The 15329-nt window shown below is 38.7% G+C and overlaps 1 protein-coding gene across 1 annotated transcript; it reads left to right on the forward strand.

Moving 5' to 3' along the window:
• Nucleotides 1–247: 247 nt before the first annotated feature.
• On the forward strand, nt 248–10015 carry LOC115575127 (synaptic vesicular amine transporter-like). Its single transcript, XM_030406992.1, has 8 exons — nt 248–251; nt 3847–3948; nt 5650–5971; nt 6068–6126; nt 6578–6661; nt 6804–6896; nt 9756–9845; nt 9948–10015. Exons 1-8 carry the CDS (start codon nt 248–250, stop codon nt 10013–10015), a joined length of 822 nt encoding a protein of 273 aa, XP_030262852.1.
• Nucleotides 10016–15329: the final 5314 nt, after the last annotated feature.

Below are 15329 nucleotides of genomic sequence, written 5' to 3' on the forward strand. Positions count from 1 at the left end.
TGTTCCAAACTACAGAGCAGGTCGAGGGTGTGTATCCTAGTTTAAAGATACATATTTAAACACTGTGGTACAAGAGATATCAACTGAGATATGAAAGCAACAAACAGTACCACTTGTGACCCTGTACCAGGATAAGGTGTTGCCCTTTGTAAACCTTCCTGCCTCTCTATATTTGCTGAGAGACCTCACACTGGTCATACCTTGTCAGCTTCTCTACTGTTCGCCACTGTTGGTAAAACCTGAAAATATGGGTAAGTTTGAACTTAAGCATTCTCTCAAATCTGTTATGGAAATTGTTGTCTGTAAAAAGGGAAAACATGGAGATTACCTGTATTACGTAAAATATGAAAATGTCTTGATGGAACTGCTGTGAAATACTTTGTGCTGTATTTTTGGTCCTCAAATTTACAAGCAAGTGTGGGGCTGTATTCCTGAGAGTTGCTCCTTGTGACGAAATTCTAAGAAAATTTGGGAGAAAAGAGAAAGAATTGAATTATGACATTTCCATGCATTATTCTTTAAATTAAGACTAGATCCTTGAAAAGGAGAAAAGTAATCCTCAAAGTATCTTTGCCCCTAAAGTCGCTCTCAATGATAAAATGTAAAATATTGTGAAAATGTTTAAAGGAGTCATCACCCGGAAATCACAATTTCTCTCGTTAAATCATGCATATTGGTGTTGGACCTCTGTTGAAACTTTCCTGAAAAGCTGGAGTTTGAAAGTGGCTTATTTTTTTCGCTTTGGCTCTTTTTCCGAACAGGAATAGCGCACAGTAGTGCGCGTTCCTAAAGCACGAGATTTTGACTCTGCTCCGGTGGTGACGTTACCACAGGAGGCTACTTGCATATTAAGCATCGGCTCACAGCCGTCCTCAGCCAGACTTTCTGAGTGAGCACGCCGAATCTGCTTATTTCTCTGTCATTTTCACGCCATACATCGTGACCGCCAGCATTAAAACTCAGGTCTTACATGTAAAACACGAGTGTGAAAAGTAAGAAGGAAAAAAATAATTTACCATTCAGAGACGTCCTGCTGTAAAAGTGTCTCTTCCACCGTCTCTGCCTCTTCACTCTCCCGTTCGGTTTCCGACTCCGGCTCTTACTTAAATGCCTGAATTCCGTAAGGTTCGTCATTTAGTGTGTGCGCCATGACAGCGGGCTGTTTATGTTTTGGAGTCTGTGTGCATGCAGGCTCGCCCCCCATTCCGGCTCTGTCCTTCCTGCGGCCAATCAACACGCGCCTCATTACATATTAATACAATGCACATCCGTACTGGTCAAAACCTCGCGCATAATCTCGCGTGAGAAAGTCGCGGTATGAAAAAGGGTCAGAACAAGCTCTATGTTTGATTTTTTTTTTTTTTTTTTTTTTTTCTAATAAGTTTTAAGAATTGATCCAAAGCGATCCAAGAGGGACTGGATATGTAAAAAACCAGGTGATGACTCCTTTAATATTCTCCAAATGCTGAATGAGAGTGAGTTAATTAACACTGCAGTGTGGATCAAGCAGGGATAATGTTTTTGATCAATCTCATGAGAGATGCGCTCACGTCTCAACACACAATAACAGTAGAAATTAAAGTGATCATAACGCTACAATATTAGGCAACTATAAAAATGTTTTTTTAAAAACCCTGAAAAATATGCAACAGTACTGTCACTTTTTCCTTCAGCACAGTGATCTTACTAACAAAAGTAGCTCTTTATTGTCCCCTTCTTATATGAAACTTCTTTTAAAATTGCTTTAATGTATTCAACACATATATTCATTTAATCAAATAATATTAATTGTTAGATGATGTCTTATAGAATAAATTATTTAATGAGGCTAATCAATTACACCATCCACGTCCTGCCGATTACAACTAATTTTATTTCTTTCTTTTTTTTTTTAAACAACCAATCACAACTTTTAAAAAGGATGTGTCACACTTCGCAACAGGGTCAACCCCGCCTCCCCACAGGGATATAAGTTTTGATCCCTGCCTTGTTCAGAAATGCTCAAAAACATTTCCTAATTTACACTTAAGCTAGGACTCCATGCTGGAGGTTTTGTGGCAAAATTGGGAGCACTCAGAGAATTCTCAGAATATTTGTGAGTACAGGCCTTGGTAGTTTAAATAATCATATCTAGAAATGTCTAGCAGACAAATGGAAGCAATAGGGGAAATATTTGAAAAAAAAAAGAACAAAACAAAGGGTAAAACAAAGGATTTTGAATGTTTGACAACTTGCTGGATTCTTTTGACAGTTCAGTATATTTAATGTGCTGGTATCCGAAGGTATAAGGTGTGTACTTGCAGCTGTTCATCTTCCATTTGGAAGTCAAAAAAAGTAAACGACTCGTTTCTCATATTTCACCCCAAAATCAGAAAGTGAAAAAACGGAAAGGGTCTCGTATCCCGTTTTTCATTTTAAAAATTGAAAACCGAAAAATGGGAAACTCTTAAATGATTGTAGGTGCTGTGCTCATGACTGGAAACTGGGAATTATGATAACAGTGCTATTTTTCATTTCAGATTTTGCTGTAGGTCTTTTTGTAATGACCCAGAAGGCAATGTGATCTCTAGGCTTTACATGAGGTGATCTCAAAGTTCTGAGGTCCTTGTCGTGTCTTAAGATGAATATTCTGAGTTTATTACAGCCAGGAGGTTCAGTGGGATGTCCTGTTGCATTATAGCCCGACCACCTTGGTGTCCTTTTCTGAGAGGAAAGTGTTAGCGGTAGTGCTCCGAGCAGGGACTGGGTGCAAAAGATTTCTGACCTGATCGCTCTGAAATGCAAAGTTGTGAAAGCAGTTGAAGAGGTAGGCATGGTGATGTGGACCCGAGACATAGAAGACCCACCCCACCTCAATCGTTGTCACAGAAAGATTGAGTTGTCATGCAACAAAGGATGATAGAATCTTCACAGTGTTATGTTTATTTACTTTGGAACATAAACACTGATTATGCATGGGCTATGAACTCCTATGCAATTAAATAAAAGTCATCATCATAGTCATGAGGACACAAATGCAATATCCATGTTGTTTGATTCTAGTAAGGCAAATGCAGGCTTATACATACAGGGGCAAGGGTCTGGTTCTCTTATAGACCTATACCCTATAGATCGAGAGTAGATCGAACTAGTAGTAAGCAAAAGCGCACTGTGACGTCACCAACAGTGTTAGCCAACATATAGGGGTTCCGTTGTACATAAAGGGGTGTCTTACATCTGAACATGATTTTTTCTCATAATAAGCAGTAAGAGCAGATAATCACACTTATTTGCCCAATGTTGTATTTTTGTGTATGAGACAGCTAATTACATTTGACTGACATTTGTGCAGCCAGGGCATAACCTAGTGTCTTTATTGTCACATAGCCTACATAGAAATACCCTGAGATGCACTGAAAAGATAGATGGATAAATAAACTCAGAATATTAATCTAAAGAAATAACGAAGACTTCAGAACTTAGCCTCATGAATGGACATACCTTAGAGATCACCAGTTGGCTCTATGGATGTGATTAGGCCTACTGCGTTGGTCTAAGGATCAGATCAAGTGTTTTGTGGCATACATTGCCTTCTAGGTCATCAATAGAAGACCTGTGGCAAAATCTGAAATGAAAATTGCACTGCTATGGTAATTTCAGACGACAACAGCGAAAAACGGATAGGAAATGTGGAACTTTGGTGGTTACTTCATTATGTTGGTAACTTAAGTCTGAAACTCCTGAGAGTCCATCCCTGACCTCCTCCCTATATACACTTTTTAGCTCTTTATACTATTTCTCACTTTCTCTTTTGTGACAAGTTGGAATAAAAGGCCAAACACTGAGCATGTCTTTTGTGTAACCTAGACCTACTAACCTGGCTGAGACAGGAGGCCCAGCTGAAGAAGATGGTCCTGGTTATTGTGTTTATCGCCTTGTTCCTGGATCACATGCTAGTCTCAGTGGTTGGTAGGTTCAGACAAACAACCTGTTATTACACTTTATCCATCTTGACAATTAACCAACCAGTGGTGAAATCCAGTTACACAAGTACAGTACAATTTTGAGGTACTTGCAGTAAGCTGTAGGTCTCCATTTTATCCTACTCCAAAGCAATTCATAAGAAATGGGTCATTCCATGCCAACTCACCCAAAATCAAGATCATTTTACAGTTCATGTCATGTATTTTATGTTGAAACATCAATTTCATGGGGCCTTGCAAAATCCTATAGGTGTACTTGAAATACTTTTTAAGTTGTGAATTTTTTAAGTTTGGCCCCCGGACTTAAATTTCAGCATTTTTGTGATTCCTTGTATGTGTCTTCGAAACTTCACTGATTGCTTATTTTTCAGTGGATGGAGTTGAAATTTGTCCTGAACATCACAGAGACCCTGAGGAAAGTTGGCAACATCAGTTCATTTAAATAGTTGGCGTTGAATGGTAACAGTAATCAAATTAATGACAGGATGTCATTTTAACCAGAAAGATGACTTTTAACGAAATTTTGGTTCATGTGCATGAATGCGGTTCTATAACATCTAGATGGTCCTGCATAAAAAAAAAACTTTGTGTCAAAAATAAATATAGCTTCAGAGCTGAAAAACACCTTTTTGAGCCACATTATTTTGACTGTAGATTTTCCAAGGAAGTATTATTCTAATATGCTTGAAACTTTGGTGTGTGAAAATGTTGATATCCATTGTATGTATGTTTGTCTGTCTGTCTGTCTGTCTGTCTGTCTGTCTGTCTGTCTGTATGTATGTATGTATATACAGTACATTCAGAAAAACACACAGTTTTCTATTTCTCTGATAAAAATCAAACATCACATTTAACTGCTTAATGATGGAATAAATTATGATCGCCCTTTTAAATAAGTCTGGATATACTGCAGTCCATTTTGCAGTAACCCACCGAAAACCTGTTTCAGGTGTTATCATCCGGCTTTATTGGTTTCAATAGCTGTATTGGTTAAATTGAAATGAAACTGAATTGATACCACAGGCAGTGCAAAGTGTGAAAAAACAGCTAATTTTAAAAAAAATCATAAACGATGAAGGAGTTATATAACATCTTTGAATTATATATATATATATATATATATATATATATATATGCAAATAATGAAAAATGTCAACCCAATACAATGAAAAATAAATGATTGGTGAGGTTCAGAAAACACATACAAGGAATCGCAAAAATGCAGAAATGTAGCTCAAACTTTAAAAATCATAACTAAAAGGGTATTTGGAGTACAGCTGATTTGCACGGTGTAATAAATTTAATGGAAGCATCAACATAAAATCCTTTACATGAACTGGTTAAGATATGTTATAGGCAAGCCATATGATGAGTTTATGAGATATTATATACTGATGTTTATAGAATGAATGACCAACTAATCTGTCATATCTCATCTATCTTAAGGCCATGCTTTTGTTTTTTTCATATTGTTTAGTTCTGCTTTCTGTTTTATTTTGGTATCTTACACTTCTCTCATTTCTGATCCCTTCCTGCCTCTGTGTGAATTTTTTTGTTTTTCTTATCTTCATCAACGTCACCTAAAAAATATCATTGATAACAGTGAATGTCATTTTTGGGCTTTCTACTGAGGAGATCAAATCCAATTTAAAAATTAAGATTTTGTTATGCTTTATTTTGTTGACAGTGCCAATCATTCCAAGTTACCTGTACAGGATGGACCAAGCTACCACAACCCCTTCTGTGAACAGCACTGACTCAACAGTCACTTATGTTTTCATCCAGTCAGTCAGTAACCTATCAGGGACGTGGGGCTCCATATTTGCACCTTCACACTCAAACCGAGAGTTCTTCAATAATGCCTCCAGGACCAACAAGAACCCTGATTCAAACTGCTCTGGAGCAGGTACTCAGCTTGATGAACTAAACACCAAAGTAGGACTTTTGTTGGCCTCCAAGTCCACCATACAGCTTATCTTCAACCCCTTCACTGGAACACTTACTGACAGGTGGGCAAATTTGATCTTTTGTGAATAGGCAGACATTTATCAAGCTCAAAAACACATGACTCAGTTTTCCCAATCTATATATTGTATATTGCACAGGATTGGATACCATGTACCAATGTGTGCTGGTTTCTGCATTAACATCTTGGCAACTACCTGTAAGTATTACATTAGACAAGGGCTCCTGATTTTGCTTTTTTCCCCCCTTTTTTCAAAAAATCATTATCATCATGTAGAACAGATGTCTCTACTTGTGTATGATGCCTTGACCGCAGCGTTAAAGGTCCACGACGTGGCAGAAAAGGGGGGCGGATTTTTTTTTTTAACCAGATATTTGCATTAGCTGCAGTGTGCACAAACAACCACCAGGTGGCACATGTTAGCAGTCCAGACTACAGTGAACCCATTAGGGCCCTTACCCTCTCTCCTCTTCGTGGAGGAGTCCTACACAGTCAAAATAAAGTATATCTAAATTCTGTTTTGTGTGTTTTTTTTTAACCAGGACAAGCATTCATTATTATTATTATTATTATTATTATTATTATCATTGTTACAAGCAGTTATTTCTTGATTTATTATCTAAATCTCTATGTCCTTGTTTCTTGAAAGTGTTCGCCTTTTCATCTAGTTACATCTTATTGCTGTTTGCCAGATCAGTGCAAGGTGTAGGTGGATCCTTCTTGTCTGTGGCAGGTGAGACATATGTTGTTGTCTGTTTTTTTTTTTTTTTTCATATTTTACAATATTGAATTCGGTCTACTAGCAAAACATGTGCACAAAAGTTATCATTATTATCGTCATCATCATCATCATTATTAGCTCCTCTGTTTTGCAGGAATGAGTATGCTGGCTGATGTGTACAAAGATGACAAGGAGAGAGGGCGTGCGATGGCTGTATCCTTCACTGGTTTGGCCTTAGGATTGATAGGTGTGTATACAGACACAGCTTGTACTGATAAATATATAAAAATAATAAAAGAACTGCAATATTAAAACTGTTTGATTAGTCAAGTGATGGCTAGGCAACAGCAATGCATAAAGATGCACCGGCCATTAGCTTCTCCAATTATGCTAAAAAAACAACTATTTTCTAACTCTCACTTTTCGGCTTTATTGCCCGGAACACAAACTGCCTATTGCTGAAATACCGTCAGTATCATTGGAGAAGAAAGCAGGTGCTTTTGATTATGAGCAGTGGATGTTGAGACAAACACGGCTCCTGGCTAATGTCCAGTGCCAGGAAAAGGAAATGGGCTGTGAAATCAGAGACTGTTGTGCCCACAGAATCCTTTCTCCACCACAAGCTGTTGCACTTGAAGGCTGGACCATGTTCTGAGCCTATGGAGCACAGGACTAAAGCGCATAGAAAACAGTTGGACTCTGTGTTTATAGCATCGATGCTTGGTGTTCAAACACAGTTAAAGTTGGTGGACAGTGTTTCCAAGATGTTGTGCTTTTGATATGAAGATGTCAAGCATATTGAAATTATTAGGCGCGTTCAAGTTGACCTCCTGCTGCCTGACTGCATCAGCGAGATCTGCTGGCGACGGCAGGGGCGGGGATACAAACGCTGCTATTAAGTCGGACACTCTCTCTTCCCGTAGATGTGACGTGACCTGGGGTTGCGGTGTTTGCCTTCTTCGTCGGCGAAGAAGTGGAGGAAATTGAAATTCCATTAATGTTTGATTACAAACAACAACGACTGCGATCAGTTTTCTTACCTGATGCTATGGGAACTTTGCTGGCCTTTTTCTCATATTAATCTCCTTCAGAAATTATTCAATCTGAGATGTTCAAAATAGTAGTCAATCAAAACATGTAGGCTGAGGGAATAGAGCAGTGGAACTGCTGCCGTGCTGCATGTAGACGACCGGGGATCAAGACCCGTGTCAAGTGTGACTTTTTGCAGAGGATGTATTTATCTAGTACTTATATATATAGACAGACAGTTCATATTTAGAGACAACATAATGTGACAGCTTTGTCACAATAACAACTTCAAATTTGGATACTTTGTAATTGCTTCACTTCAAAACGGTCACACAGTGGCTCATCAAGAGTAGATGAATAGCCTAAATGTTGTCTTACTGTAAATGATCATGTTCCGTTTTCCTTGAACTTTGTCTATCTGGTACATTATAGTAAGTCTTGACTAATAACAATACAATACAATTACAACAGTTATTAATTATTATGATGATAACTGTGCTTAGGTGCATGATCATATCACAGCTGAGGGGAATTTTCTGACTACATTTAACAAATAAGCATAACTATAGACACATAAGATGAAGCATTTTCTCATAGCAACATTTTTCACAATGAATGAAATACATTTCACTGAATGAATGAAATACAATAATCAGAACAAATGACTGAATCAGATGCCTTGTCCCGCTGCGCCATCTCATCACACACAGAATAGCTCAGGATAATTCTTTGTATTATTAATGTGACGGGAACAGAAAGGGTTAATTAATAAGAGTGGATAGTACAGATAACACTGGACACAGCAGTTAACCACTTCTCCATCATCACCACAAGATGACAGAACTGAGCAGTTTATTGATGACATCTTTCAGGGTTGTTGCCTTACATGAAGGATTTTATAGGTTTATTCATGGTGACTATCCACAGGTGCGGCCCCACGGCTACTACTGATCTGAAAGTATTTGATGTTTGAGTAGAAAAGAGGCACAGGCGCTTATGGATATGGAAATTCATCGAAACACACGTCATATACGTCAGCGTAGATGAGAGCCAATTAGGGCAAAGTCCTGACGTCATGAAGGTGGGTCTAGGATCGCACAGTACCTGGAGAGCAACTGCGCGAATGCTCTGCAGCAGCCTTGCTCCCGCGATAACTTAAGGTCATGTGACATCAGATGCAGAGCAGAAACCACTCCCATCCAGGTCATCGTGGACACATTTTAACCAGCATGCATCACGATTTAGGCAGCACTGCTTGATCTTGAACTCGCCTATTATCTTGTTGCTAGGTTGGGGATAGGGTAAGGGGGGTTAAGGTTAGGGTTAGTTAGGAGTGGAGAGAGGCACTGAGAGGAGGGGCTAGAGAACATGTATAGTCACATCCTTTGGACTGAAATAAAATGATGGAAAGATGTTCTGAAAATGGACATCAAAATGAAAATGTATTTTTTGTTTACCATCCTTGCATATCACTGAAAGTTACCCTACCAGCATGGAGGTTTGAATCCTAAGAATCTAATTTACGTGTTCCAAGTCCAGAGGTGCCTTGGGATTTTGTTGTAACCATACATTACTTTTGCAATATACAAATATACCAGGTAATGAATATTCTTTTTAAATTACTTTAACGGTACTGCATTTGATTTTATTTCACAGTACAGAGGTAATTTCTAAAACCTGAAAAAATCGTTTAAAAATCTACTGCGAACCTGCGTATTTGGTGGGAATTATTAGTGTGACACTTCAAAGGTTCTGAGTGACAGCCAGTGTGAAGGAAGACAACAATGGAGAAAATTGTTTCGCATGAATTCTTAAAACATTTTGTCAATAATTGTTACATGAGTCATATAGTTATTTGTCAAATTTTATTTTGTGTTAGAAGATAAAAATGAACATTTACAGATAATGATTAGATAACATGTGTTATAGAAGCTATTTTGTACAGACTGGGGTGCTTTGGGCACAAAAAGTTTGAAAACCACTTATGTAATTCACCACCGATGTTTTTTCCACTAACAACATGTTGAACTTTTTCACTGTAGCTTACTATATCACATATCTCTTTCATATCATGAAGCCGGCGCTCCATTTGGCAGTGTGATGTATCAGTATGTGGGGAAGATGGCTCCATTCCTGGTTCTGGCTGTCATCGCTGTGTTGGGTGGAGGTACTGTGGAATGTTGCATACAAGACCAAACATTTGAGTCTTGCCAATCTGTGTGAAAAAATGTTTTGTGTTTGAGACTGTCCTGTTTCACTGTCTACGCAGGGCTACATTTCCTCATCTTTCAACCGTCGTCGGTGCAAACAGTGGTAAAGCAAACTTTTGGCTTGTGAAGAGACTTTCAATTTAAAAAAAGAGGTATTCTCCAGTGAAACATTTAACCCTTGTAGCACTTATCTGTTTTTTATTTTCCTATAAAAAAAGCTTACTAACAGAAAAGGGGAAATTGTTTAAATTATTATAATTCGTATTCTATTGAATGCGTTTGAAGACACAGTTATTCTGAAAAAAAAGCTTTGAGTGCACAGAAGAAATTCAATGAAAGTTCAAAATATTGATGCCATTGACTGAAAACTGATTTAAAAAGAAACAGATGATTATTGACAATGTGATTGACTATAGTGTTATAGAACAAGCAGTCTGGCAGCAAAGAGAGGCAAAGACCAGTGTTATGTAGAGGCAGACGACGAGCTGATGAAAGACAGGTGCATGTCTCTGCTGCAGCGCACACACACATTAGGAAGGATCAGGTGAGGGAAAAAGGAGGGGGGAAATAGAAGATAGATAGATGGATAGACGGATAGACAGATAGATAGATAGACACAACAGGGAAAGAAAACAAGAAAAAACAAAACTCTCTAAAACTCTATCATACGTTTCTTGCTTCTTTACAGATGGAGAAAGGGACTCCACTGCTGACTCTTCTGAAGGATCCATACATTCTCATTGCTGCTGGTATTTTGACTAATAGAAATAGCCTACAGTATACATGTACACCATGTTGGTCTCAGCGTGCTTGGGAAATTGTCCAATTCCAACAGGAGTCTATGGCCCCCCGAGACTTGCTCTGTGCATCTGCCTGCCTGAGATCTACAGCTCTGCCTATCCACCTGTTTCCTCGGGAGCCTATGGCGGCTGCCATGACAGATAACTACTTCCGCCGGCGGTTGTCTGTTTCCGGTTGCCTTGCAACTGCATGATGGCCGCTGCTGCTAAGTTAGCCCTAAACAACTAGCGTTAGGTCATAAGTGCTAAATTGTTTTTAAAATGAGCTCAGGTACAACATGTGCCGTTGTTGGTTGCCACAACAATTCATGAAAATTGAAGTTTTTTTCAGAAACGTCTCGTGTAGTACATCAACCACTGAGACAAACTTGTCCGTGCCCTGCGCCCTACACGCCATGCTGAGGAAGGAGGAACGGAGACTAGCGCGGCTCGCGGCTTTGACACTAAAATAAATATTTGGGTTTATGAATATCTTCCACAGAATAGCTGCTGCATGACTTTCCTAACCCAGCAACGTCCAAGCAGCCGCCTATCTCCACAACTTAACTTTCCTTCAGCATTATCCACGCTGTATGTTTAGCTTGATTGACACTCTGGCTGGGCGCTACTGCGTCCTTCAGAAATAACACGCTGTGTTTCTTCAACAGTACTTTCTCTATGTTGTTACTGTGCAGGTAGTTGTATGCTTCTGTGCATTTGTAACTGCGTAATTCTCCGCCATCAACATCTTCAGAAAATATAAGATAAGCATTAGCCCGACGTTAGCTACATCGCTAACGTCGGGCTGATGCCGTGCTAATGCTTCATGTCATCTGCCCACTTCGTGAGAACTGACGGGTGAGGCACTGTGAGAACTGTCCTCACGACTTATTAAAACATCTGTACTGTGTATCCACCGCCGATTTTTAACCATTCTGTCGCTTTCTTTGTGTTAAAAGCCGGTTTTTAGAGTGAGCATGACAGCTACGTTAGCGTAAACACCGAGGTCAGCCAGTTCAACCGGAAGAGCATAACCGAATACTGCTATGAACCATGGGTAAACTCACGAAGTCAGGAATAAGGTGGATATTCTGCCCTCAGGCTGTCTGTACTCTCCGGCTCCGCCTCAGTCCAGTCCTCTGCCCAGCAAATGGCTCCCTTGCTCAGTCTTCTGGGGTTAGGGTTAGGTTGTGGTGCAGCCCTGATTGTCTGCTCTCCAGCACCCAGGCCATCTGCTTTACATAAACCGCAACTTTTGGGGCAGAGGTTTCAGACAAGAAAAATATTTTTGAACACAATTTATGTGTGTTAATTCATAAATGGAGATAGATAGATAGATAGATAGATAGATAGATAGATATTTAAAGGATATTTTTGCTAAATTTACCAAAAAAATTTCATGATGATTTCACCTATCTGCCCAGAGACTTGTTCCACCGACTATCCCTAGGACTCCGGGTGGAAAACCACAATTTCCTGAAACTCTGAAAATGACATTTCTGTGTGTTTTATATAAGTTTAATAAAACTATTATCTATTACTATTATCATTAGGGCTGTCAGACGATTAATTTTTTTAATCGCGATTAATCGAATTTTGTCCATAGTTAACTAGCGATTATACACAAATTAATCGCAATTTTTTGGCACATTTTTTTCTGTTCTAAATGTACGTTAATGTATTTTTTCATGTTCTTAATACTTTTAACAACATAAGAAAGAGCAAATATGCTTGCTTTATGAAAATGTTTATTCAACACTTCAAATCATGCAGGAAAATCAAAGGCTCAAATATCCCATCACCCTAAATAGGATCAAAACATGGTGATGTCTGCTTTTGGCGAGGGGGGAGGGGGGGGGGGGGGGGGGGGCGGTGTGCTCTCTGCATCTGCCGTGTGTTTGGCTTGCAAATGATATTTGAGACTCGACGTACTTCAATGGTAACTCATTTCATGTCGACAGTACGTGCAGATAACTTTTGTCCTATCGAAACCGAACCATCTGGCAGTGTTTTGAAAGTGAATTTGTCGTTCATAAGTCCTTTCTCCATTTCCTTTCGCTTTTCAGTCCACCGTGTTTTTCCCGAACCGCCAACCCCGCTTCTTCTTCTTCTAATTCCCTTTCTTATTCTTCTGCCATCCCCTGGATCAAGACTACAGGTGCCATCGACGGCCGTAAATCAAACAATTTGCATTTCTTTTTTTTTTAATACCGAGCATTAATCGTGCGTTAAAAAAAATAACGCCGTTAAGAGGATGTTGCATTAACACGTTAACTTTGACAGCCCTAATTATAACCATTATTATTATTATTATTATTATTATTATTATTATTATTATTATTATTATTAATCTCTTCAATCTGCTTTTCAGGATCCATATGTTTTTCAACTCTGATTATTGCCACGGTAGAGACAGCCCTTCCTATCTGGATGATGACGACCATGTGTGCTAGCGAATGGCAGCTAGGTATTCAAGACAAGCCTAACTGTGCAAATCCTAGAGCTCACAGTCCATATAGGCATTCATTGTTTTTGTTTATATACATGTCATGTACACACTACAGTTGCAATTGAAGTTAATTTCCTGTAGAAGTGTTTGCTACAAATTATCTTGGTTGTTAAAGTGAAACTATAGCTGTATATTTCTCTGTTGCTGTCTTATTCCATCTCATCATGTCTTGGTGACAGGCATTGTCTTCCTGCCAGACAGCATATCCTACCTCATTGCATCTAACGCCTGTGGTCACCTGATACAACAAAACAGTGGAAGGTGTGTTGATAGAGCAAAAAAACTGAGAGGCCTTTCAGAGTTTGTGCAGAGAAAAGAAGCAGAGATATTGTATTGAGACCCTCTGGAATGATGTTTTGAAAGAAGCAAATGGCTTTTTTTTTTTTTTTTCAAAATAAGTGTATTTATTTATTTGAGTTCTAAAAGTGTTTGAGTAATTTCTTTGTGGTTTTTGTACCAAATATACCAAGAGGACAATGCAGTCCCTGTTTATACAACTTTAATCTCATCTCACAGGTGGCTATTTGCTTGTATTGGAATGACCGTAGCTGGAATAACCACGATTTCTGTGAGTCCAAAGGTTTACATAAAAAGCAAAACTTTAGATTAAAGCCCCAAATGCAGTGTAAATATGTCGGAATTATTTTAAAATAGTAGCAGTTCAAATCAAAAATGATATAATGGGACTGATTGAGAATGGTCAGTTTGTAAACATTTTTCTTCTTGACACACCTCAAGTTTTAACAATGATACTGCATTTGTCTGTCTATATATTCCAGTTTGGATTTTCCAAAACCATCTATCATGTGATTGTTCTGAATGCATTTGTTGGCTTATCAGTTGGTAAGTTGATCCCTTTATTTATTGTTTGATTAAAAAAAAAAAATACACGTTGGCTGACATAATCAATATTTTTTTCTAACAGGCACAGTTGACTCCTCATTAATGCCTCTCATGGGATACTTGGTAGACCGGAGATATGTGCCAGTATACGGTACAGTTTTTGCTATTGCTGATATAGCAGTTTGCATTGGATTCTGTGTAGGTGAGCATTTTTCATCTTTATTGAAGAGTGGCTCTACTGTGAATGGCCAAAACAAATATTGCAGTGACTCCAATAATCAGTATTTTGATGTTAGTAATCAATGAAAAACTACTTCACATGTAAGAGTAGTTAATTATAGTGTCAAATCAACTCAGAATCTTAATTTATTCTACTCTGCTGACCCCATCAGCTCTACAGAGATTCAGAGGTTATTGTGTCTAGAAACAGATTTTCAAACAAATGCTGAACCATTTTTTGCACCAGATTGTTAACATGTTTATTTCTGTTGTGAAGCATTTTAACATGGGGCCTTGTGGTTATTGACCCATCCAGAGGTTAACACTTGGGTTAAACCTGTCGTAAACATTAAACTAAAGCGATGCTAATGACAGTGGCAGCTTCAGAGTGTGATGCTGTTTATTTGCTTCTTTTAAGTGTTGAATATGGTCTTTTCTGTCCAAAGGTCCTGCTATTACAGGTCCTATGGTGGCATCGGTTGGATTCCCCTGGCTCATGGCCATAATTGGAACAGTAACGATCATTTTCGCTCCACTCTGTATCTTCCTTTATTGTCCAACTAGGAAAGAGGAACATTTGGTGAGAGCTGGTAGAAATAAATAACATATAGAACTCATGTAATACATTCAACAGTAACATCTGGTAATTTTGCCAAGCTAAGTTTTAGATTTTGATTCTACAGCTGCTTTCTTTTTACAAGTCTTGATTGAATGGCTCTACAAACTTTCAGAGTGGCTGATTTACACAATGCTTTACTTGCTATATCTGAGGTGTTATTGGTCCAAACATATTTAGTATGAGGCTTGGAACTGGCTTGTAGTTACTAAGACCTCACACACAAACTAGTAAGGGATTATGAATAGCTGGTACACATAAGAGGCAGCATGGTGGCGCAGTTGCTAGAGCTGTTGCCCCACAGCAAGAAGGACCTGGGTTCGAGAGGGCATTTCTGTACTTAGTTTGCATTCTTTCCCCAAGCAGGGCTTTCTTTGGGTAGTCCGGCTTCCTGCCACAATCCCAAGACATGCAGAAGTTAGGTTCATCAACACTAAATTGTCCGTAGGTGTGAATGTGAGCATGAACGGTTCTT

This window comes from Sparus aurata, chromosome 23 (assembly GCF_900880675.1).
Source record: "Sparus aurata chromosome 23, fSpaAur1.1, whole genome shotgun sequence".
In the NCBI taxonomy this organism is placed as follows: Eukaryota; Metazoa; Chordata; class Actinopteri; order Spariformes; family Sparidae; genus Sparus; species Sparus aurata.

Coding starts and splice junctions, on each gene's coding strand:
- LOC115575127 (XM_030406992.1), top strand. Junction 6,127..6,577: donor TAACATCTTGGCAACTACCT/GTAAGTATTACA, acceptor GTTTCTTGAAAG/TGTTCGCCTTTTCATCTAGT. Junction 6,662..6,803: donor ATCCTTCTTGTCTGTGGCAG/GTGAGACATATG, acceptor TCTGTTTTGCAG/GAATGAGTATGCTGGCTGAT.